This window comes from Chanodichthys erythropterus, chromosome 10 (assembly GCF_024489055.1).
Source record: "Chanodichthys erythropterus isolate Z2021 chromosome 10, ASM2448905v1, whole genome shotgun sequence".
NCBI lineage: Eukaryota > Metazoa > Chordata > Actinopteri > Cypriniformes > Xenocyprididae > Chanodichthys > Chanodichthys erythropterus.
Genome location: NC_090230.1, coordinates 12,329,154 through 12,354,779, shown reverse-complemented (window position 1 = coordinate 12,354,779; position 25,626 = coordinate 12,329,154). Strand labels below are relative to the sequence as shown.

The following is a 25,626-nucleotide window of genomic DNA, read 5'->3' as shown; positions in this document are numbered from 1 at the left end:
TAAATTAATAAATAATGTATATATATAATGTATATGTATTAGCCTATAAAACTATATATATATATATATATATATATATATATAATATATATATATTCAATTATATTTCATTATATTTTTAAATTGATAAGATATTAGATATTCAATATTAATTACAATCACTATATCATATTTATAAGGATTTTTCAAATTTTTGATTTGATGATACAACTTTATTAGCTTTATTTGAAATTTTGCAGACCTAAAGAATACTGTAAAAACACCATTGGGTTAGCTATTAGAGTTTTATTTGCATTTAGTTTAAATCCTAAACACATTACATGAAATGTAACAATAAAGCATCGAAAGACAGTTCACTTAACAGCACAAGCACTAATGTAAAGTTGACACTTACCTGTCAGTCACTTGAAATGTGCATAACTAACCATCACAGTATTTCCAAAAGATTAAATACATTTGCTATACATCCTCCAGAGCCATATAATCTTCTCAACATGAAGTTTGCAGTGTTTAAGTTCACAAGTTCCCCACACATTAGTCCCGTGGAGGCACACAATTGGTTCGGCCTGTTAATCTGTACAAAGATTAAGACAATACAAAATCCGCAACAGCCCACCACTGGCGAGACGTTGTTGTGTAAATCACTTCAATCTGGCCTCCACGAGCCTCCTCAGTATGAGTGAATGAGGCTCAGATGAGATTATTTCATGGAGCACTGGAATGAGCTCAGCTGTGCCAGCCAGAACCGCAGAGCCAGAGGTCACAGCAGTCTGGGAACAGCAGCGGCAGGCCAGCAGTCTAGAGGTAGAGCTTATAGTAATTGTGAAGGGTAGGGTTAGTGGTTGAGGCAGATACGTGATTGCAGCTTGGGTCTGAGGATGCTGGCCTGGCACTGCTGTGGCGTTTGGTTCTGCGGTTCTGCAGTTAGATATAGTATCTCCTGCCAATGACTTGTAATGTCACCTGCTCTGATCCCAGCTGTGACAACCATCCACAGGTTACAGTAGGATTAGATTCTGCCTGTCTGTTCTCAGAATACTCCATTTAAAGAAGTGTAACTGTAGCAAAATGTTGCACCATATTACCATAATCTTCTGAACTGGATCACAAAATGGCTTGTGTTTCAGTTTGTTGGTGTAAATGCAAATGTGAAGTGACCAAATGCAATCTTGATTTGTAAACTGGTTTATGGGTTATAGAGGCTTTGATAATTCAGTATCTTTTTGTTTTGACCCTTATTCACTAAGCTGTCAGTGGGAAAGGTCACTGGGGGAAACACTGAGCTGGATAAGGCTTAGGTAGGCAAATGCAGTGTGAGTGTAACATGACGATTGCAAATGCAAATGCAAAAAAAAAACTTCACATGGATACTTATCATTTAAAAAAACAATCTATTCAAGGGTTTGGGCATAATTGTTAGCGTAATGTACGTTTTCATTTGCGTGAACATTAAATGCACCCAATTTCCAGTGAAACCGCCCCATCTAGTGGTGGCATGTTGTATCTGATCTGACTGTTTTTAGTTTTTATGTGTTGCTTTTCAAATTAATATCACTTATTTACATTGGACTGGATTATCATTATAAGCTATTATTTTAGGCTTATTTGATAGGTTGTAATACATACTAATACGTAATAATTGTTTTTGTTTTTCCTTCAGTTTGCTCCAAATTTCCATGAGATTTTTTAAAGAAGACAAAATACAGTAAGACTTTTATATTTATATAATACATAATATTATATTAAAAACAATATGAGTAAAAAGCACCTAAATGAGAACTAAATACTGACAGAATATTCTCGAAAGCCTCTCCATACTGCCTGTTTTGACTTCTACGTGGTGAATATATGAGTTATTTGTCCTAGAAACGATGCCTACGCTAATATCTCATTAAAACGAATTGTGTAAAGTTAATAAAAGTCTGTGAAACTTAATAAAAGTCGTGCTGATCATCTGATACAGTGACATAAGGCATCAGCTGAGCCGCGAGGAGGAGGAGGAGGAGGATGCTACTGATGTCACTTTGCTAGTCGCACACACACTTCAAACATCAACAAAGCGAAAGAGGGTAGATTTACTCATTTTATCCATTTAAAAGAACATAAATATGACAAATGTAGTGCTTGAACATGTTTCGTTGTTTTTAAACGTCTTGGGATGTTTTTTTGTCGGTTTATCGTCGATTTTAGCACAACGGCGCCGCGAGCGCAAGCTAACTTTGAAACTGACAGGCGAAGTTCAACCGCTAAACTATGTTTACTGTCAAACAGAGGCACTATCTACATGTATATGCGCTCAGTTTAATATTCAATACCTAAAAATGATCTTAGCAGGCTTTAATTGAATTGTTTTTATTTGTGTAGGTAGTGAGTTTACTGGAGGATGGCGTTTGTGAAGAGCGGGTGGCTGCACAGACAGAGTGAGTGTTTATTACAGCGTATTTATGGCATTACTAACCCAAAATAACTAAATTGAAGGATTTTAAAGTCCATTTTTTTAGCATTTTGGGATGTTATTGTAATGCATATACAATGTTAAGCCGCACTTTTATAATTTAGAGCCTTCTGGGAACTCATGAAATATAAATGAATTGTGCGGAATGTTTAAGCTTGCAGGTTGAATTGACAAGTTTTCAGTTGAGCAGTAACGTTACAGCAGTCATGAACGACGAGGTTCTTTTCCTCTTCTTGACAAGTTGTCTTGGCATGAGTTTTTAGAAGGAAGTTGAAAAACAGCTGAACTTTGTCTTTGACTGTGTCTCAAAACCTAGTGAGCTGACTATCTAGGCTGCATCTTGTTATACTTGTAAGTGTTTTAAAGCTATTTTTAGATGTTGACTTCATGATTTCTGTTTGATTATTATTTTATAGATATTTTTGATCAGGTAGAACTATAGAGGTCAGATTACATTAACATTTAATTTTATAATTTAATATATAATTAATATAAAAATATACATTTTTGATACATTTTATAAAAAAAATATTATATTATTATAAAAAGTAATTAAAAAATGGCTGATATTAAAATAATTTGTCTAAATAAATCATAATTAAAATATTTTTATATTTAGTAATTTTATAATTGAATACATTTATAATACATTTATAACATATAAATACATGTAATAATATAAATAAAATTAACATGTTATTTTATAATATATTGGAAAAATAATAATTTTATTAAATTAATTTATAATAAATGTATAATAAAAAGTATAAATACATTTATTATACAATATATTATATATTTAACAAAATAATTGTTTATTATAAAAAGTAATCAAAACATGTTTGATATTAAAATAATGTTTTTAATGATTTTATAATATAATTTTAAAAAATTGCATTAAATTTATTTATAATAAATGTATAATAAAAATATAAATACATTTGTTACAATTATTATATAATATATTTTATTTTTTTTAATCAAAGATAATTGTTTGTTAATAAAAATAATTGTTTTAATTATTTTATAATATTAAAAAAATGCAGTATTTTATTAAATTGTACAATTCTAAAAAGTAATTAAATATAACAAAACAACAACAACAAAACAAATATATAAATACTGCCTACCTCTAACTGCTGTGATCTTATCAGGCACCATCCTGCGGCGCTGGAAGAGGAACTGGTTTGACCTCTGGTCAGATGGACGTCTGGTCTTCTACGATGACCAGCAGCGGCGGGACATGGAAGACGAGATCCACATGAAGGTGGACTGCATCAACATCCGCAACGCCAGCGCTTGTAGAGGTGGGTGTGATCCACACTTCACTCTTCATTTGCTGTCTTCTGCTTTTAAACCGCAAGACATGAGAAAGCCTCAAAAGGGCCATTTTATGTAGTACTTGAGAGCTTTTTGTCCAACGGAAGATGAATAATAAGTCATTTGAAAGTTCTGATGTGTTGTTGTTCTTCATGCTCCTCCATTATTTATTCCCAGAGCTCACGCCACCCGAAGGCAAAGGCAAAGACTCCCTCCTGCAGATCGTCTGCCGGGACGGTCGGGTCATCAGCATCTGCGCAGACAGTGCAGATGATGCGTTGTGAGTCCAGTTTGTCATTTTTACTTACTGTGTGCTTTAAAAAGAGATTTCTCAATAGAAACTCAATGTATTTTCTCACAGGGCTTGGACCATGGCCCTCCAGGACGCCAGACTCAACACTGTGAGTTATATATATACACATACACGTTTGAACTTTCCCATAGTGCGGCTTCAGGAGCAGATTTTGGAAGCATTACAGAGGCATTTACTGACATGACATGTTTTGTAGGTTGTGGCGCCCACTCAGATCGGTTTTGCCGAGGATGTCGTAGCATCAGCACCTCCGCCCTATTCTGAATTAAATCCAACTCCACAGGTAATAAATATATCATCTCGTGATATTTAAAGGAAAATTGCTGTATATCTGTGACAAATGTTGATTACTACAGGAAATTATATTTTTTATATTAATAATATATCCAGCTTTGTGTGGTTGAATGAGATTTAAGGTTGTGTTTACACTTGTAGTTCGGTCCTCTTGGTTCTTTTGAAAATGATACATTTAGTCCTGGTTCGCTTAGCGTTCACACTGTCAATTTTAACAACGAATCTAAAGATACAGAACGAAAAAAAGGGCTTTTATGACATATATTCTGTGACAGAACTCGTCTAAACGTCAAAAACAATTCTGTGTTCTGGGCTAAATGTATTTGCTGTGTGCGTACATATGATGGCATATGATGGAGCTGACAACTCGTGAAAATAAAGCTTATAAAATGTGTAAAGGAGTCAAAACAGCGGCAGGAATCCCTCCGTCACACTCAAGCGAAGATCTGCTGCGAGAAGACGCGGTTTTGATGCCTGTACCGAACTTTGATGGGCAACAGCATGACTATGATGAGGAAAAAAACAGATATGCTTGAGTATTCTGTACTTTTTTTGTTCTGTTATGTCCTTTTTTTTTAGTTCTTTTAGATGTCTTTGGTCCATGTTGTGTTCATATTTCAGTCGAACCGCACCAGAGGAAGGTGGACCAAGACCCAGGGGTCTCAGCCTGCATTTTTGGTGCGGACCAGGGTTCTGGTGGCAGCTTTCACACTTATTCTGCACTTATGAACACTTATGAACTGCACTAACAGAGCAATCGTACCAGAGTTCGTTTTAGTCAAACCAAACCTGCCAGGTGTGCAGATGTTGACTTTTTACAGTTCTGTTTTAGTTATGGACTTGTTTGACCAGGAAGAAATATTGAGGTCGGATTACATTTACAAGCGACACTTAAAAGTATATTGGCTGCAATAAACAGGTTACCAGAATAAGAGGGGGAAAAAAAACAATAAAACACTGCTTGAAATTATGGTTTCAGTTTCAACTAGTTCAGTGGAAGAAAACAGGACACTAATGTCCATTGTTTTCTGATAATTATTTTCATATATTATCATATTTCATATATTATGTTATGGCTGATATTAAAAATTGATGCTATTGTGTCTAAATATTATTATTATTATTCTCTAAATTTTATAATTTAATGAATGTAATGTTATCATTTAAAATAAAATACATTTATAAATACTAGCAAATATAAAAAGTAAAAGTGAAAAAAAATTATTATGTAATTTAAAAAAATAATTACATTTTATAATTATTAAAAATAATTTAAATATGATTAAATATTACAAAAAAGAAAATAATTACAAAAAAATAGGGGGACATGAGCATGCACAATTAAAAACTAAACATTCTAAAACCAATTATAACAATAATATAATTTGAAAAAAATAATTTAACCAAATGTTAATTTAATAAAATGTAATTAAATGTAACAAAATAAATAAATAAAAATGAAAAACAAATAGTATATACTGATAATTAAAGATAACTGAATTGATGCCGACAAATCATGCATCCCTATTTTTTTCCTTGTTCATCTAGGTTTTCTATCCTGATGGATATGGCGGTTATGTTCCTCATCCTCCGCCTTACGCCACACAGATGGTCTATTCTGCAGATGGGCAGCAGTATGCAGTTGCTTACCCTTATCATTATCAAGGTAACAGGAAATTGGTTGGCTTTTGACCTATGACCTTTATGTAGTTTGATTGACATTTGTTTATTTGTTTCCATCAGGTGGATACGCACCCGGCGTCAACCATGTCATAGTGCAGGAGCGTCGTCGTGACGACACAGGTGATGTTGCTCTGGGGATGTTGGCCGGCGCTGCGACGGGATTGGCCCTCGGCTCTCTATTTTCCGTATTCTAATGTGTTTTTGCGTGAACCCAGCCCAACCCCTCCTGACCTACAGCACGGGAAACTTTTCCCGTGTTGTTTTAACTTTGCCTTTACACCTCATATTGCGCAGGTCTGATAATGTAGCCGGGCTGGGGGTGCGTTCGCTTTCTTTTCTGTATTCGCCTTTGTACCAAAGCTTATGTACTTTTGATTAGGCACCAAAAAACGTGTTTGCTTTGCAAATTTAATATGTAACTTACAAAGATGTACACTAAAATATTGGCGGCTAGCCTCAAGATAAGGATAATCAGTAAGGCTTAAAGATCACCTGCTCTTTAACAAGACAAAGTGTCTATTATCGTCTTATACTAACGATGTCCTATGATGAAATGACAGACCCTGATGAAATGAATGATGGGTAACCTGTTTTGTTTTTTTCCTGTTAGTTCTTGAAACTGTTTTCAGTGTCACTTGTAGCTGCAAAGTCTCGTTTAAAAAGAATCGTTCACTCAAAAATAAAAGTTCTGTCATAAAATATATATATAGTAAGTTGTTTTTTTTTTTTTTTGTTTGAGAAAGTGAAAACCTATAACTTTTTTTCCTTTGGTGAAATTTCTTCAACATATCCATTTTTATAGTATGGAACATTTTGTTAATCATCTTTAATTAAAAATCATATGCGTTTTAAGCAATTTTAGAGCAAGTAGATAATGACAGAATTTTCATTTTTGTGTGAAATATTCATTTTAAGCTAATTTGACAAGAAAATAGGACTAATGATGATGTATGATTAATAATGTGACGGCAGTTGCGATGTTATTCAGGAAAGAGTAAAGAGTGTCCTTAAATCTAGCTTTTCTGGTTATTTTTCCTTTCTTTGCCTTTTTTTTTTGTGGCGGCCTTCGTTTAACTCATTTAATTGTGTTTATTTATACTCAGTGTTATCAAGTGTGTATTTTTCCCTTTTTTGTGGAGACTTTACACTTTGTGAGATAATTTTAGGTTTATTTCTGTGATTTATTTTGTCTTGACTCCTATGTGTATGTAAAGTTTTTTTCTCTTAAGCGTTAATATCGAATGTTTGCATATTTCCAGTTAACTAGCACAATGATTAGTCCCAATGTTTGTGATTGGATGCGATAAGGGAAATTTCAGGGAAAAGTTGGATCGACTCATGATTGGTTAGACTCACTGTCACATTTACACAATTATTTGATCGATTTGACTTTGTGTTTACTTAACAGGTATAATTATGAGCATATAAGTGATAATAATCTTAATAGTTTCATTCATACAGGATTTATCAGAATGGATTTGAGGTCTTGGTTTAGTTTAACTCAGGTCCTTTGCTTTGAAACTTGTGTGACTAAGTTTAATGGACCAATGATTTAGAAAAATGACATTTTCATCTGAGATATGCTTATGATTTCTAATGTTTTTTTTTGTTTGTTTGTTTTTCTTAATTGCTTTGTTGTTTGAGCCTCACAAACATCATTTAAATATGTTGCAAAATATACCAACATAATCATCAGCGTGTTATTTATAAACTATTAAAATAATATGTCCTGTGATTTATTTTGTCAGTTTATTCATTGTGTCAATTCTCAAATGCAATTTACATTAGAGCCAGACATCCTTTGGGGACTCCTAGATTAATCTTAAACCAAGCAACTAGACTGGGCATGTTAATGTTTTTGAAAACAGATCATTTTTTATTATTTTATATTTTTCACAGATAAATAACTTGTAATAAACACTGCAAAGTTCCATTAAAAATAAAAATGTTTTCTAGCACTAGATTACTAAATATACTTATATACACGGTTTGTAAGTCTAAATAGAAAACATACCGCTCTACGTGCAAGTATTGTGACTTTAAAAGAGCCACGTGGTCACGTAAATGACGTTACTGGACTGTGCTGCGTCACTGTGTAATAGCGCTCCCTGCCGCTTAGTGTTGGTATTTTTCTGGTTGCGATTTCTTTCAAGTACTCTGTGTAATCATTAGATCGAAGTAAAAACCACAAAGAGGAGAAACACGCGATCAGAGGTAGTTTATACATTTTATTTACAGATTAAAGTAGAAATAGAGTAGAAAAATAAACTTCAAAGTTTCCAAATAAACAAGTCTGAATACCCAAAACATGTATTCTCATACTTGTAAACACTTTTACAGATCTGTGGTTGTCTTTGATCCTGGTTCAAAGTTTAGTAAATTTAAGGCTAGCTTTTTTAAGTGTTATTATTATTATTTAAGAGTCCTGTTTTATTATTTATTTGTTTATTTTAGGCAAACGTCTTATTTAGCAATGAGGTACAAAAGTGGCCAGCCATTAAAGTACATAAAAATACTTTTGTTTTCCTCTCCCAAAAGTCTTGGTATAAACTTTAGCATCCATTTGCAACAAACCTCTTAAGTTAAGAAGATCTTTAGTAACCGATTTGTTTCAAATGGCTGCTGATGCTCAATCATCGTCAAGATCATAACCACGGATCGGTTATGTTCAGGACAATATCAACCCAGCTCAGCCTGCAAAAATGTTTCACCCCCAGAAAATGTCAGAAAATGAAGAGTTTGAAAAATAAAAGATTCAGAAAGAACTTTGTAAACATAATGGTGGAAAATATAAATAAATGCCACAAGAATGCACAAATTCAGCCCTCCTGGCCAAAGTCCTCAGTGAACTTCTTCAGCTTCACCAGATCCTCCTCGTTCACGGTGGGTTTGGCCTTCTCGAGTGACCTGAGCATGTCCTCCTGAGACACAGAGCACAAGCTCAAAACAAACTGATTTTTTTTTTCTTTTTTTCTTTTACTAAACTTGAGCTTACCAAGCTAACTATCGGCTCCAGGAGTTTATCAGTCTCCACGTCCACCCAGGTCATCTCGATTGCGTTTGGGTCGTTTGGAGAGCAGGGAGTCAAGAGGTCATCCACGACATCATCGGGGTTGTTCCATGCCTTTCCTCTGACCTGTTAAAACAGACACGAGAGGATGGAATCGGAACGATTCGACCGCTTTACTAGTCGCACAAATGTACTTTTGTACCTTTTTGAAGTGAGTCGAGGACTGCACTTTGCGAATGGGCTGCATGAGGGCATCGCGAACGACGATGCTGATGTCGGCACCCGAATACCCGTCGGACTTCTTTCCGAGTGCGATGAAATCAGCTTCGTTGAGGCTATTGGGGGTGGAGCCGAGGTGCAGCTTGAACATGGTGGAGCGAGCTGGCTGCTCAGGAAGAGGGATGTAGATGCGCTTTTCAAACCTGTAATGATAAGATAATAATAAACAAAAGCCAATTAAGAAATTTAAAGGCATCAGAATGTGTATGGATTTATATACCGCACCGTCTCCTGATCGCAGAATCCAGTGTCCAGGGGATGTTGGTTGCGCCAAGGACCAGAATTCCTTCGTTGTCATTTCCTACACCTGCGAGAATGGGAAAATTAAGGTTATAATACAATTTATTATGTGATATGTTAATGTATAGTTTTGTCTGTTAAGATGTATCTTCTATGCAAGTTCAAAGATGAATTTCTGTTCAGGAAATCTGTACAGACAATAAAGTTGAACTACTAACTAAAGACAAAGACAGAAGACAATTTTTTTTTTTTTTTTTACAATATAATAAAATATCTTTATATAAAATTATTACATTATTGTAATACATTTTTAAATTATTAGTAATACTAAAAAATATTAGTATTACTAAACATTATTAGTATACTATATGCTGTATTGTATAGTGTTTAACATTAAATGTGGGTCTGAAATAGCAATTAAAAAAGGTAAAAAAATTAAAAATGACTTAAAAATAAAAGAATATTCTAGAAAATAAAATTATATTATAATATATTAAATCAATTTTTTTTTTTTTTTTTTTTTTTACATTGTTTTAACTGAAATTTGTACAGACCACTATACAACCATCCACATTTCAAAACAACTACTTATAAACAATTAAAACAACTGAAACTGAAAGTACATAAAAAATGTCACATTTTCAAAACAGTAATAACCCTACCAAATGAAACCCAGATGACACAAACACACGCACAAAATAAATTATGCTAGCTTTGAGTTTACCTTGCATCTGGACCAGAAACTCTGTCTTGATCCTGCGGGCCGCTTCGCTCTCGTTCTCATTTCTCGAGCCGCACATGGAGTCGATCTCATCAATGAATATGATTGAAGGCTTGTGCTCCCGAGCCAAACTGAACAGATTCTTCACTAACCTAAAGACCACAACAGTATTACTAACAAAGGCAGAAGGAATCAAGGAATCAATGAGATCAAAACACCAAAAAACTATGTACAACGAGACCATACTGAGATATAACACAATATTCATATTTATAAGCATAAATAATAAATAAATAATATATATATTAGTCTTTAGTGGGGTTATCCCCAGCGGTGTTTGGATGACTCCGCCCTCCCAAGTGGTTACATTGTTGACACCTGTTGTTTACTTCCCTTTGGGCCTTTAAAAAAAGCAAAACGGATGGCAGACACATGCGGCCTATTTGATTTGTTTCCTTTTTTGTTTGCTTTCTTTTTCCACACACCACAATGCTACAGCACATTATATTCCCATGCATTCATTTAGCATTACACTACTGATGCCTGACTGCTTCATTACACATATTTTGTATATATATATATTTTTTGTTAATAAACTTTTGCTTTAAACTTTGGCTTACTCGTGTGTCCCAATTTTGTTGCATCCCTTCTGAGTCACAGGACATAACATAATCAATATATCAATCTATCCATCTATACCCGCATAGCAACCACCCAGAATACCCTAGTGATGAGCTAGCAACACCCTAGCAACCACCCCAATTACCCTAGCAAACTTATAGTAACACCCTAGCAATCACATAGCAACACCTATAGCAACCACATAGCAACACCCTAGCAACCACCCAGAACACCACAGCAAACAGAATGGCCTTAAAAGCTTCAAACCTTTAAAACTACTTCACACTTTCTGGCTAGGCTTTCTCAAGCCAACATAAAGTTTGTCTACAAACTTTTTAATGTAGTTTAAATTGTATTTATATATTACAAGTCCTACTAACCAAAATAGTTATGACAGATGTTGAAATCATTCCCACTCAACATCTGAAGATCACTTACTTCTCGCTCTCTCCCAGCCACTTGGACACCAGATCTGATGAGGAGATGGAGAAGAACGTGGAGTTATTGGCCTCGGTAGCCACTGCTTTGGCCAGGTAGGATTTCCCTGTTCCCGGAGGGCCAAAAAGCAGAATACCTCTCCATGGAGTCCTTTTTCCTGTGGATAATGAGGTTTAGAACAGTTCAGAAAGCCAGTTTCATGCATATTTCAGTATGTAACCCATCATACCAGTGAAAAGATGAGGGAATTTGATTGGCAGGATGACTGCTTCTTTAAGGGCCTCCTTGGCTCCTTCCAAACCAGCAACATCATCCCACTTAATGTTGGGCTTCTCCATGACAATAGCACCTGTAAAGCATGAAAATCCAAGTTTTTTAATTATAGATCATATTATGACTTTAAAAAGTCTGTACAACACAAAATGTTGTACCCTGGAGTTGATTTTTGAATTTCTTTTTCTCTGAATCCCCATCATCACTGTCGGTCCTGTGAAAGACAGAATTTTACATTTAGCTTACTCCGTGTAACAGGACGTTCATAGGAAGTAGAGCGTCTCACCCTTTCTCATCAGACTGGGGAACTTTGACAGGTTTGGAGGGCGGTGTGCTCTCTTTCTTCTTCAGGTACTGCTTGAGCTGCTCCGCTCGGTCCAGGTACTCGGTACACTTTGCTCTGATGCTCTGCTTGGCCTTTTCCCCCTGAGCATCATCTGCACCATAAAACAGCAACATAACAGCAACGTATTTTATATATATATATATTGAAAGACAATACATAAAATTAAAATACAATAAAAAATAAACATGTAAATTAAATTTAAGGCAAAAACACTGTTTTTTCAGGCACCTGTCAATTTTGAGGTTTTGCACTTTTTGGCTTTTCATAAAATGTTTTTTCAGACTGGTGGAAAGAAAACATCCAAAATACACGTTTAAGTGTATGTTTTATAACACTTTATCTTTTTGGGTCTATAGATATCAATTACAGTAACTATCTTTAAAGGCCGTTTTCTCAAAATGAGTTTTTTCTTCTGCTCTGAATCAGAAATCTCCACTTCAGCAGAACTTATATACACCAAACTTTACAGTTTTATTCCCATCTATATATTCTGAAGGTTTTTACAGAGGGATTTGTTATATTATATATATATATATATATATATATATATATATATATATATATATATATATACAATTTGCCTGATTTTGCCTAAAAACTGATGAAAATTATTTTTTTTCTGGCTGTTGATAGTATTTTCTGATTTATGTGATAAAAAGAGATAACCAAAATTCCCTCTGTAAAAACCTTTGAATTTAACACATTCAAATAATTAAACGAGAATTTTGAACCTGACGTCATCCAATATTCATATTTTTGTTCTAGAAATGTATACAAATTAGTGCATATTTAATTAGATAAATTTAATTAGATAAATGTTTGCCATTTTTAATGTAATCAGTCAGCTGGGGAAGTGTGGTGATATCTATTAGTTTTTTTTTTTTTTTTTTACCTTATTTACCTGGGGTGTCTTAAATATCTAAAATTATATACATATCATGAAATCCATTTATAATAAATTATAATTATCTACACCATAAAAAATGTGCAACTATTAGTTCATGAATGTTTTGCTCACTAAATTGCATTTAATGAGGGATCAAATAACACTATATAAAAATATACAATATATAAAAATAAATTAAATAAAAACAATGTTTATATTAAATATATAAAACAATACACATACACATTATAAGACAACATACTGGCTCTTATTTTAAGTGTATTTATATATTTATTTTATAAAAATATTTTTAATAATTATAAAATATTTAAAGGTGCCATCGAATTAAAAATTGAATTTACCTCAGCATAGTTAAATAACAAGAGTTCAGTACATGGAAATGACATACAGTGAGTCTCAAACTCCATTGTTTCCTCCTTCTTATATAAATCTCATTTAAAGACCTCCAAAGAACAGGCGAATCTCAACATAACACTGACTATAACGTAACAGTCAGGGTGTACGCCCCAATATTTGCATATGCTAGCCCATGTTCCCCACATTACGAATGGCATTAGATGGGCAGAACGAAAGGCAGAACGTTTGGATCTGTGCACAGCTGAATCATCAGACTAGGTAAGCAAGCAAGAACAATAGTGAAAAATGGCAGATGGAGCAATAATATTTGACATGATCCATGATAACATGATATTTTTAGTGATATTTGTAAATTGTCTTTCTAAATGTTTCGTTAGCATGTTGCTAATGTACTGTTAAATGTGGTTAAAGTTACCATCGTTTCTTACTGTATTCATGGAGACAAGACTGTCGTTATTTTCATTTATTTAACACTTGCAGTCTGTATAATGCATAAACACAACTTCATTCTTATAAATCTCTCCAACAGTGTGTAATGTTAGCTTTAGCCACGGATCACCATCAAACTCATTCAGAATCAAATGTAAACATCAAAATAAACACTGTATTTATGCGATTAGACATGCTGCATGACGAACACTTTGTAAAGATCCATTTTGAGGGTTATAATAGCTGTGTGAACTTTGTTTGTGCTGTTTATGGCAAGCGCGAGCTCTTGGGGTGTGGAGCACCAGATTTAAAGGGCCACACACCCTGAATCGGTTCATTTCTAATTATGCCCCAAAATAGGCAGTTAAAAAAATGAATTAAAAAAAATCTATGGGGTATTTTGAGCTGAAACTTCACAGACACATTCAGGGGACACATTAGACTTATATTACATCTTTTTAAAAAAAGTTCTAGGGTACCTTTAAATAAATGGAAATAAACATAAAATATAAATATAAATGAGGTTTTTAAAATGTGCTTACACTTCACCACATGAAGAAAATACTGGATTGCATGTTGATAGAGGCGCAGAGCTTCCTGGTAGTTTTTTGCCTTGTCCTCCTCTGAGGCTCTGCTGGCCAAATCAATGGCTTTCTATCGCACAGAAGAAGTAGAGACAGATGAGACATCAGGAAAGGCCTGTCATACAGGGCCTACAGATGGGCATTTCTACAACTAAAGCCACTTTAGGCTAGGCCATTTCTAAAATTATCTAAAATGATGTATCGTGTTTGGCATCATTCTGGGGTGGAAATGCCATTTTTAACATTAGAGACTCATTCTAATTTCATTTTATGTTTCATAAATGCACACAATTAAATATTCTTCGCACTTTTTACATAAATTAATAAAATGACAGCTTGGTTGGAAATTAAATTAATCTATTCTGCTCAAAAGACGAAGCTAAGTGATATTTCTCTTGATGTTTCCTAGTCTGAGACAACAGTAAAACAATAATATAACATAAAAGTGAAACATAAAAGTCCCTGTAGTTAAATAACTGTTAAAATATTGAACTGAAACGAATATCTTCTGTTGGACTGCCTGTTTTTTAAGATTATGTTATAGTGTGCGAGGTGTAATGTACGGATAACTGGTTAGACCAGTTTAAAGACAGGCTGAGGAATAGACAATAGACACAAGTTAAAAAAAACCTTGACCAAATTTACCAAAAAGTTAAGCACCTTCTATTATGTATGTAAGTATGACTTGGGTATATATATATGGTTTATATTCGCACATTGGGACTTCTGATAAATTCAAACTTTCCAATAAATGTGCAATAAATGAATGTTTGCGAATTTTAAGCAGCGACATGATATTGACAACCAACCATTGTCAACTTACATTTTTCACAGTCGATCAAAATAGGCAAGTATTGTTTTAATGGCATATTTACTTGTGAATGTCCACTGAAGTGTGATTAACAAGGCTATTGAATACGGATGTCGGAATGTGCGAATATAAAACCAACTTTACCCAAGTGTACGTATGTATGTATCGAAAAAGTAATCAGGTAACGAGAATAAAACGCATATTTACCAATATATATGTCAAAAAAATATATATGCAAAAGCTGAACAGTATAATGAATAATTTAGACTGTATGTTGTCAAAACATACATTCAACTAGAGCAAAAAAACACATTATATACAATACATTAAAAGGCCAATTATTACGACTGTCATATCACTTGTAAAGCCTCTTACCTGTAAATTGGCATTCGTCATTGTTGACGGTGATGTTAAGGTGAACTTATGATTTGTTACGGTTCAAATTTAAACATTTTTAAATGAATGTATCGCAGAATAACGATGTTGGTAAATCTGTGCGTCTTCGCGCACTTCCGCGTTGAGTGTTTACCGTGACGTCACGGATGACAGGCGTCGAGCCACACCTTTCCCGCGTGTCAGACACGCCTCCATCGCGACGAGCCAAAAAATACTAGTTTACTAAACCTACACACACGGTGCCAGTACTTTTTAAAATAATAAACTAAATAAAAACAATATAATATATATATATACAGTACAATCCAAAAGTTTGGAACCACTAAGATTTTTAATGTTTTTAAAAGAAGTTTCGTCTGCTCACCAAGGCTACATTTATTTAATTAAAAATACAATAAAAACAGTAATATTGTGAAATATTATTACAATTTAAAATAACTGTTTTCTATTTGAATATATTTCACAAAGTAATTTATTCCTGTGATGCAAAGCTGAAATTTCAGCATCGTTACTCCAGTCTTCAGTGTCACATGATCCTTCAGAAATCATTCTAATATGCTGATCTGCTGCTCAAGAAACATTTAATGTGTACAATTGTACAAAATATTTGTGTACAATATTTTTTTCAGGATTATTTGATGAATAGAAAGTTCAAAAGAACAGTGTTTATCTGAAATCTAATCTTTTGTAACATTATAAATGTCTTTACTGCCACTTTTGATTGATTTAATGCATCCTTGCTGAATAAAAGTATTCATATCTTTAATTTCTTTTCAAAAAAATAAAAATAAAAATTCTTACTGACCCCAAACTTTTGAACGGTAGTGTATAATGCTACAGAAGCTTTGTATTTCAGATAAATGCTGTTCTTTTGAACTTTCTATTCATCAAGGAATCCTGAAAAAAAAGTACATAACTGTTTTCAACATTGAAAATAATCATAAATGTTAGAATGATTTCTGAAGGATCATGTGACACTGAAGACTGGAGTAACAATGCTGAAATTTCAGCTTTGCATCACAGGAATAAATTACTTTGTCAAATATATTTAAATAGTACACAGTTATTTTAAATTGTAATAATATTTCACAATATTACTGTGTTTTACTGTATTTTTAATTAAATACATGTAGCCTTGGTGAGCAGACGAAACTTCTTTTAAAAACATTAAAAATCTTAGTGGTTCCAAACTTTTGGACTGTACTGTATATATATATATATATATATATATATATATATATATATATATATATATATATATATATATATATATATATATATATATATAAAATTCCCTCATAAATACATTAAAAAGCAGCATTTTCATTTACATTTATTGTTTTGACAAATAAACATTTTACCACACTTCTCACACAGACAAAATGCTAAATAAAATATTTAAGAAAGCACATATTTAAGCACCAAGGTTTAGACTTTGTTAAAGAAAAAGAAAACAAATATTTGAGCACCATTTTTTCTCTCTCTCTCTATGTAAAGTCCAAAATGCATTTCAGCAGAAAATAAACATGGCAAAAAAAAGCTACTCATCAAAGAGCCAATAATTATTTTTTATCTAGTAAATATTGAGCTTTTTATTTGGTTGTGACTCGTGATTCATGAGCTCTTTTACGGAAAACATGCTATAAATTTAAATACACTTGCAGGCTAAAAGACATTCTAACAATACTAAAATATATATTTTAAATGAGCATAAACTGCTGCTTCTTATAAAATATGCAAATTTAAAGGTACACGACTCAATATTGACAGCTAGCGGTTGAACCTGGTACTGCAGATTTGTCTCGACCCTGACTCCACGCTCACCTGGGTTGCCAGATTTGAGGATACGCAACAGAAACGAGCATAACTGACAATAAAATAGCGACGAGCCTTTATTATTATTATTATTGAAGAGGCATTTTTTTTTAGCTCGGGTAGAATTTGTGATGTCTGACCCAGTTCGTTTTCTGGCTTCCATCGCTGTGTTTTCCGAGATCTGGCAACCCGTTGAGTAAACTGGCAGTGGGCGGGATCACACCGACCAACACAAAAACCGACATCCCGGCACGAATAACTGGCTGTAGCATTGTTTTTCTGAGAAACAAGTATTTGAACTTAACATGTTTCCTACATCTCTGCAAACATATTATAGTATTTTTATTCTTTTGTACAGTCAAAAAAAATTACATAGAGCACCTTTGATAAATGCTTTAGAATGAGAACATAAGCCAACGACAGTATTACAGTATGTCATAACATTTCCAGGATAAAGAATAAGCAATTCTGCTTTTCAGTGCATTTGTGTTGTTGATCTGAAGCTTCAAGCATCCGCTGTACGAGACTGGAAAGCTGTTGCAGGCAGCGACTGCTGTTTTCAGTCTCCAGGGACTGAGATGTAGTGCATTCATTTTTCATGGACTTAAAAACAAACACAGCAGTCATCAACTCCCTCCGTCCAGCATCGGCAGTCGCAGGATTCTTAGGATGCGCTCGTTCTTCGTAAGATCCTCCGGCAGTTCATTGTTCTGTAGAGAGAACGTGGTGCAATAGTGCCATTAAAGCACAAGGTAAAACCTCTATTTTCATCATCTACTATTAAATTAATTTGATAACTGCAGCATTCAGCATGTTTTTAGCTACTGCCTGCAGTACATTCATAATACTTAAACTACCACACGACCAGTAGATGGCAGTGCTATATCAGAATACCAGCGCTATGGCGCACCTATTTTTTATTTTTTTTTAACCTTTACGCCCAGTTTCACAGACAAGCCAGGATTGGGCCTTAGTTCAATAATGCCATTTAAATAGCTTTTATAAATGTGCCTTAGGAAAAAAACATTACTGATGTTCATCTTGAGACAAAAAAATGGGACTGACATTTTTAAAGATATGTCAGTGCAAGTTACTTTCAGTTGAAAAAGCTTAAACATGCATTTTAGTCTGGACTAGGCTTAAAGGAACACTCCACTTTTTTTGAAAATAACTCTAGGGGAGTTGGAAAATGAGCCTAAACAGTTGAGTTTTACCGTTTTCGAAGCCATTCAGTCGATCTCCGGGTCTGGCGGTACCACTTTTAGCATAGCTTAGCATAGTTCATTGAATCTGATTAGACCGTTAGCATTTCGCTCAAAAATGACCAAAGAGTTTCAAAATTTTTCCTATTTAAAACTTGACTCTTCTGTAGTTACATCGTGTACTAAGACTGACGGAAAATGAAAAGATGCGATTTTTTAGGACGATATGGCTATGAACTATACTCTCATCCGGCGTAATAATCAGGGAACTTTGCTACCATACCATGGGTGCAGCAGTGCAATGATATTACGCAGCGCCTGTGACCCCCTGCTTGCACAGGGAGCGTGCCTTATAACCATGGAGACATTTGTGAGAGACGCTGCGTAATATCATTGCGTAGAGTCAAGTTTTAAATAGGAAAAATACTGAAACTATTTTGTCATTTTTGAGCGAGATGCTAACGGTCTAATCAGATTCAATGAACTATGTTAAGCTATGCTAAAAGTGGTACCGCCAGACCCAGAGATCGGCTGAGTAGTTTTGAAAAAGGTAAAACTCAACTGTTTAACTCTAGGGGAGTTGGAAAATGAGCCTATTTTCAAAAAAAGTGGAGTGTTCCTTCAAGCCTTGTTTGTGAAATCGAGGGTTAAAGTAGTAATTTTAGACAAAACCCTATAAGAAAAAAAAAACTTTTTTTTTTACCAACAAGAATCATGCAAATGTCAAATAATTGCATAATTATTCATTTGCATGGAAAACTCACACAATTATTTATTTATTAAAATACATCAATATATATTATTTACATAAAAAATAAAAATAAATTGTCCATGTAAATTAATAATATTAAAATGTATATATTTGGGGTTGAACAATTTAAATAAAGCCTGGTTCAGGCTTATTATGAAACTAAAACTATTTAAAACATTTGTAAATTAAAATAAATCTGAAATAAAATATAAATATTATATATTATAGTTATATAAATATAAATAAATGAAAATTAGAAATGTTGCCTTGGCAATAAATTGATATAATTTGAAGCACTAACAATATTAACTGGAAATTAAAACGTAAAATAAAACAAATAAAAAAATGAAACCTAAATAACTATATTTACAAAAAATAAATAAATAAATATATATATATATATATAATGATAAAAGCAAGCTCAAAATATTGCTAAAACTATAATTAAGCTAAAATAAAATTAATACTGTGCAAATATTGTGCAGGATAAAAAATATATATAAAAAATTAATTACAAATTTTATTTTATTTTAAAATTTTATTTTATTATTCACAATATTTTCTCATTATCTCTACCCAGACTTTATTTAAATTGTTCAAAACAACTCCAAATATATAAATTGCAGTATTAATTTGCATGGACAAGTGGCATAATTATTTATTTATTCAAATATTTATATCCACACGTCTCAAACTGACTTTGTTGGGTAAAGCTGGATCGGCATTTGCCTTCAGCAACAGTGCAACTGTTTTCGGATTCCCGCCCATGACAGCGGCATGAAGAGCTGTAGAACCGTTCTAGATTACACAACAAAACACACACAGTTCATATGCAGGGTACAGGCGTTTACTTGAAGTCCGACTGGATTAGGAAGGAAACGCATGCGGTTAAAATTGAATCACTTTTTTCCAGATGACAGATGATGTCTCTCATACCTTCAGAAGGCCAAGTGAAGGGGAGAACTTGAGCAGTTCCTCAATGACGTTACAGTATCCTTTATGTGCAGCCTTGAACAGAGCCGTGGAACCATCCTTCAGTCAGAAACACAAGCCAATCAAGCCATGAGAGACTCAGGCACCCAGATAATAGAAGAAATGAGGCATTTGTCAAACATTTCATGCATTTTTAATAAGCTTCTTTTCCACCTGGCTGAACTGTTTGATTAAAGCTTGGGAAGAGATAGGAAGAAAATGTTGTGGAAAATAAATAAATAAATTAAAATAAAAATGTATTAAAAAATACAATAAAATAATAAAATGAATGAATCATAATAAAATAATATAAATAATAATAAATATTGAATTAAATAAAAAATAAATAATTTACGAAAGAGGATTAGGGCCAAGCAATAATAAAAAAATAAAACCATCTCAAGATTAAAGTTTTTAAATTTCAAGAATAATGTTGTTAAATTTCGAGAAAAAAGTCGAGATAAAATGTTGAGAATAAACTCATTAAATTATGAGAAAAAAGTTGTTAAATTACAAGGACAAATTCGTTAAATTACGAATTTGTTCTCATAATTTAACAACTTTTTTCTTGTAATTTAATGGCTTTATTCTCATAATTTAACGAATTTGTTCTCATAATCTAACGACTTTTTTCTCATAATTTAATGACTTTATTCTCAACATTTTATCTCGACTTTTTTCTCGAAATTTAACGACTTTTTTCTCGAAATTTAACGAGTTTTTTCTCGTAATTTAACGAGTTTATTCTCAACATTTTATCTTGACTTTTTTTCTCGAAATTTAACAAGTTTTTTCTCGTAATTTAATGACTTTATTCTCAACATTTTATCTCGAGTTTTTTCTCGAAATTTAACGAGTTTTTTCTCGAAATTTAACAACTTTAATCTCGAGATGGTTTTATTTGTTTATTATTGCTTGGCCCTAATCCTCTTCCGTAATAATTTAAAAAAAAAAACACAACAGTAAAACATTTTAACAATATGAAATAATAAAGTAAATAAATTGAACCCCCCCCCCCCCCCAGTAATTAATTTTAAAAAAAAATTAAAATACTTAAAATAAAATTGTAATTAAATAATAAAACGCAATAATAATAACTGAAAAATAAAATACATTAAAATAATAAATAAAATTGAATTGAGCTAAAAATTAAATTAATATAACAGAAATAAAATAAAATATCAGGGTAGAGATATGAAGCTACTGCAAACTGGAATTCAAAAAAAGAGAGAATAATTTAACCAAGTTTTCAACATACTTTTCTATCTGCATCACGGTCCGCACCTCGTAGCAGCAGAACTTTCACCACCTCACTATGTCCCATCTGGGCTGCCATCCAGAGCGGAGCTGTGCCATCCTGACCCAGAAAAACACAATCAACATGGAGAACAAAATGAAAATCATAATAGCATACCAAACACTTATGAAAAACTACAATCATAAATCAGACCTCTCGAGGTTGATTGACTTTAGCCCCAGATGACATAAGCTGACGTATTACAGTCACATGACCCTCTTGGGAAGCCAAAAATAAGGCCGTCGCACCATCCTAAAACAGGTTCATTTCGTTTATTATTTATGACAGATTATTATGTATGACGGATGAAAATGACATTTAGAGGATTAAAAAAAAACCCATAACATTACATGAACAATAATAAATAAAATATTACATAAAATACAAAATAATAAATAAAAATAAGATTTATTATGAGATCTATTTTATAATTAACAAATATGATTATTTTTAAAAAATAAAACATAAATAAAAATAAATGAATAAAGATAATAAATGTAAGATAATAAAAACTAATTAAATTAAATTAAAAAATGAATACGTAAATAAATAATAAATAAAATATCACATTAGATTAAAATAGCATTACAAAAAAATACATATGAAAAAAAAATTACATTACATTATAATAACATTAAAAATCTCATTAAAAATACAATACACATAAACATATTACATGCCATATTCTTAGCAAGACATTCAACTGCTAAAACAAACATTTCCACCAAATTATCTGGAGTCTCCCAAGGATGTGTTTGGGCTATAAGGTAAAAAGCAATCCAGCCATGTTCCTAAGAGCAGAGTGTAAACACCAAATCAGCAGAAACCTTAGAGGAACTGGCACAAACATGCATCTCACGAGTAGCTACTGCTTTTAAAGAGCAACAGCGCGGCCGGCCTCATGAGAGGGAGACATGTTGACTAACATTGAGCTGGTCGTGGACATTGGCACCGTTCTTCAGAAGGGTGTCCACCACTGTCGAGTGACCGTACTGACAGGCTGCGGAGAGTGCTGTGCCGCCATCCTGGAGATTACAAACCCGTCAGTTCTGAATGATCAGAATTCACAGCTTCCTTACATAAATACTGCAATTTAATTTTAGGCTATAACATATCACACCTTTGTCCGAAACTCGGTGGACGCTCCAAATTCAAACAGGAGCTTGACAATTTCATTATGGCCCTGTTGTGAAGCAAAGAAGAGGGCGGTGGAACCTGTCTAGAGGAACAGTGACATGATCTGCGTCAACATCAGCACACTTACAGTATGTACACAGACACACTTCAGATGTTATTAGCAGCACTTACACACACGCTTGAGGAGTAATATTACCACCACACATTACTGCACTATTAACAACCTGTCACTCTATCTATATATATATTTAGGTCTGACAAAAATAACATTCACTGCAGCTTATTGCTGGGTAGATGGCAACAGAAATGCTTTACAATAAAATGTCAAAATATATATATATATATTTTTATAAACTTAGATTAAAACAGCATTAAATAAATAAACAAATAAATATTACATTAGCTTAATTATTCATTTATTTTTAATTAATAATTTAATGTAATGCTATTTTATCTAATGGGATTATTTATTATTATTATTATTTTTTGTTTAATTTGTTTAATTTAATGTTTTCTGACATTATATTTGTTAATTAATTTTTTTATTTTTGTAATGTTACTTTAAATTAATGTCATATTTTTATTTCTTTATTTATTTCTTTATTTTATTTTATTTTATGGTATTTTAAGCTATTGTAAATAATGAAATAAATGAATAAAATGTAATGAAATAAAAAGATTACATTAGATTAAAGTAATATTTTTTTTTAAAATTACATAAACTAAGGGGATAGTTTACACACACAAAAGAAGATATTTTGAAGAATGTTGGAAACAAAACAGTTGATGGACCCCATTGACTTCCATACTATTTTTTCCCCTATTATGGGATCCGTCAACTGTTTTGTTTCCAACATTCTTCAAAATATCTTCTTTTGTGTACAGCAGAAGAAAAAACTCATACAAGTTTATAACAATAATAATACATTAAAAATAAATGAATAAATATGATAAATATAATATAATGAACAAATATAATTAAATAAAAAATAAAGCAAATTAAAATTTAATAAATAAATATATCTAGACATAAATAAAATATTGTAAAAAAATCGAATTAAATAAAACTACAATATAAAAGCAAACAAATAAATATTACACTAGATTAAAATAACATTATAATAAATAAAAATAAAATTTTAAAATAATAAATAAAAGAAATAACAAAAAAAATCACATTAAATTAAAAACATCTAATTAAAATTAATAATAAAATACTATAGTTTTGTTTAGACAGATTTTTGAATAATATGAGACTAGTTTACATACTGCATGTCCTTAAATCATTAAAAAAATGTTCTAGAAATATTAAGAAATAAAACAGTTACATAAAATAGTCCATTATAATACCAATGTAAGCATGATGAAGATTCGTACCTCTCTTTGCAGATTAATGTCTGCACCTTGCATGATGAGTTCCCGAACACACTCATAATGCCCGCTGTACGATGCAACCATTAATGCACTGGTGCCGTACTGCTAAAAAACACCATAAAGCATTATTCTATGGCCATGCTGATTGCATTGTGAAGCATGCAAGAAAGAAGTAGTTCATACACCATCTTTGCAGTCTACATCCACTCGGCCGCTGTTCAACAACAGCTGAAGCAAAGCCAAGTTTCCTTTCCTTGCTGCCCAAAACACAGCGTTGGCAAGAGGAGTCTCCTTCTGTCAGACACATAAACAAGCAAAATCAGACATAAACAAAACAGACTAACACATACAATCATCATTTATAGCAGAGATCACACTATTATACCTCATGTGGATGTTAAATGCAGTTTATTTACTTATATTATCGAATCAATACCAGCTTCAAGTCCTTAGTCAACATTAGCAAAGTAATGTCGCTGAATAAAACATCATTAAAAAGAATAAAAGAATAAAAAGCATTAAATTAATTTGAAAAACATTTTTAAAAACATTTTTTAAGAAAAAATTTGTGCTGTCAAATGAATTATTCGAGATTAATCTCATCTAACATAAAAGTTTGTAAATATATAATGTGTGTGTGTATATATGTATATATATATATATATATATATATATATATATATATATATATATATATATATATATACTTAGCCTATGTTAGATTCGATTAATCGATTTGACAGCAGTATTTAAAATATTACAATAAATTACTTAAAAATATATTAATTTAGGAGTGTATATGTATATGAACCTGTTAAACAAAATGACAGGAGATTCCCAAATAATGCACAATGATGATTATTGTACGATATTTTAGCGTAAACTACTGTTGCCATGGGGATTTTTGGAAGGGTGGGGTGGGCGGACACTCGTCATAAGGCCATAAAGACGCCCGTGACTGATAGAAAAACTCATAATTCTTTATTCGGTGACACGTTTATTAGTATTCACCTTGAGACATATTTAGATTGTATAAATAATATTTTTTAAAGGTAAATATTAATTTTTACCTTGAAAGACATCCTAAGAATCTCATTCGTGCTTCATCTTGCTGGTTTGCGCCGTGTCCTTTATAACGTCTGTCTGCAGCACCCATTCATCCCCAGTGGAGAACTGAATGAACGGATATAACTGTCTTGTTTACCGCAGTGAGTGTTACACGGAACCGAGCCAGCACGGACATGAGCTAGCAGCTTTTGCATCAACTGCGAATTCCCTTGTATCCCCCTCCTTTCTCTCTCTCTCTCTGTCTCACGCACACACACAGAAGGTAAGTGTGTTCGATTCTGAATGAATCGTTCTAATGAATCGGATCTTCCATATGAATCAATAGAACCAGTTCACAAAACCGATTCATTAAACCAAGAATCGTTTTTTTTTTCTTTTTTTTTTCGATTCGAAGTAAAGTAAGTAAATCGAGGATTTACTGGTAATGCGAAAAGTAATTTACTTTAATAGCCAAATAACGAAGAAATGTTACAATAAAACAACAAAAAGCCCTTATTAACATCTCGTTACACAGCATCTGAAATGCTGTTCTG

General features: G+C 32.6%; 3 protein-coding genes across 7 annotated transcripts; 1 reads left to right on the top strand and 2 right to left on the bottom strand.

The window, feature by feature from the left end:
- The first annotated feature begins 1,979 nt into the window (after nt 1-1,979).
- plekhb2 (pleckstrin homology domain containing, family B (evectins) member 2) lies at nt 1,980-7,793 on the top strand. Of its 3 annotated transcripts, XM_067398630.1 has the most exons (10): nt 1,998-2,069; nt 2,365-2,420; nt 2,772-2,806; nt 3,610-3,762; nt 3,953-4,055; nt 4,137-4,176; nt 4,285-4,371; nt 5,004-5,060; nt 5,931-6,048; nt 6,126-7,793. In XM_067398630.1, the coding sequence occupies exons 4-10, from the start codon at nt 3,699-3,701 to the stop codon at nt 6,257-6,259; spliced, it is 603 nt and encodes a 200-aa protein (XP_067254731.1). In that variant the 5' UTR covers nt 1,998-2,069; nt 2,365-2,420; nt 2,772-2,806; nt 3,610-3,698; the 3' UTR covers nt 6,260-7,793. The 3 variants fall into 3 exon arrangements, with proteins under 3 accessions (XP_067254729.1, XP_067254730.1, XP_067254731.1); XM_067398628.1 differs by lacking the exon at nt 2,772-2,806 and having other exon boundaries at nt 1,980-2,069; XM_067398629.1 differs by lacking the exons at nt 2,772-2,806; nt 5,004-5,060 and having other exon boundaries at nt 1,980-2,069.
- Nucleotides 7,794-8,279: 486 nt separating this feature from the next.
- LOC137029107 (vacuolar protein sorting-associated protein 4B-like) lies at nt 8,280-15,605 on the bottom strand. Its single transcript, XM_067398627.1, has 11 exons — nt 15,457-15,605; nt 14,229-14,340; nt 11,934-12,084; nt 11,806-11,861; nt 11,604-11,723; nt 11,375-11,531; nt 10,319-10,467; nt 9,580-9,661; nt 9,278-9,497; nt 9,061-9,201; nt 8,280-8,986 (listed from the first exon to the last, which is right to left on the bottom strand). Exons 1-11 carry the CDS (start codon nt 15,475-15,477, stop codon nt 8,885-8,887), a joined length of 1,311 nt encoding a protein of 436 aa, XP_067254728.1. The 5' UTR covers nt 15,478-15,605; the 3' UTR covers nt 8,280-8,884.
- Nucleotides 15,606-17,066: 1,461 nt separating this feature from the next.
- ankrd29 (ankyrin repeat domain 29) lies at nt 17,067-25,271 on the bottom strand. Of its 3 annotated transcripts, none has more exons than XM_067398624.1 (10): nt 25,096-25,271; nt 24,209-24,319; nt 24,029-24,130; nt 22,635-22,733; nt 22,441-22,539; nt 21,668-21,766; nt 21,476-21,574; nt 20,182-20,277; nt 19,945-20,043; nt 17,067-18,002 (listed from the first exon to the last, which is right to left on the bottom strand). In XM_067398624.1, exons 1-10 carry the CDS (start codon nt 25,105-25,107, stop codon nt 17,919-17,921), a joined length of 900 nt encoding a protein of 299 aa, XP_067254725.1. In that variant the 5' UTR covers nt 25,108-25,271; the 3' UTR covers nt 17,067-17,918. The 3 variants fall into 3 exon arrangements, with proteins under 3 accessions (XP_067254725.1, XP_067254726.1, XP_067254727.1); XM_067398625.1 differs by having other exon boundaries at nt 24,029-24,127; XM_067398626.1 differs by having other exon boundaries at nt 24,209-24,316.
- Nucleotides 25,272-25,626: the final 355 nt, after the last annotated feature.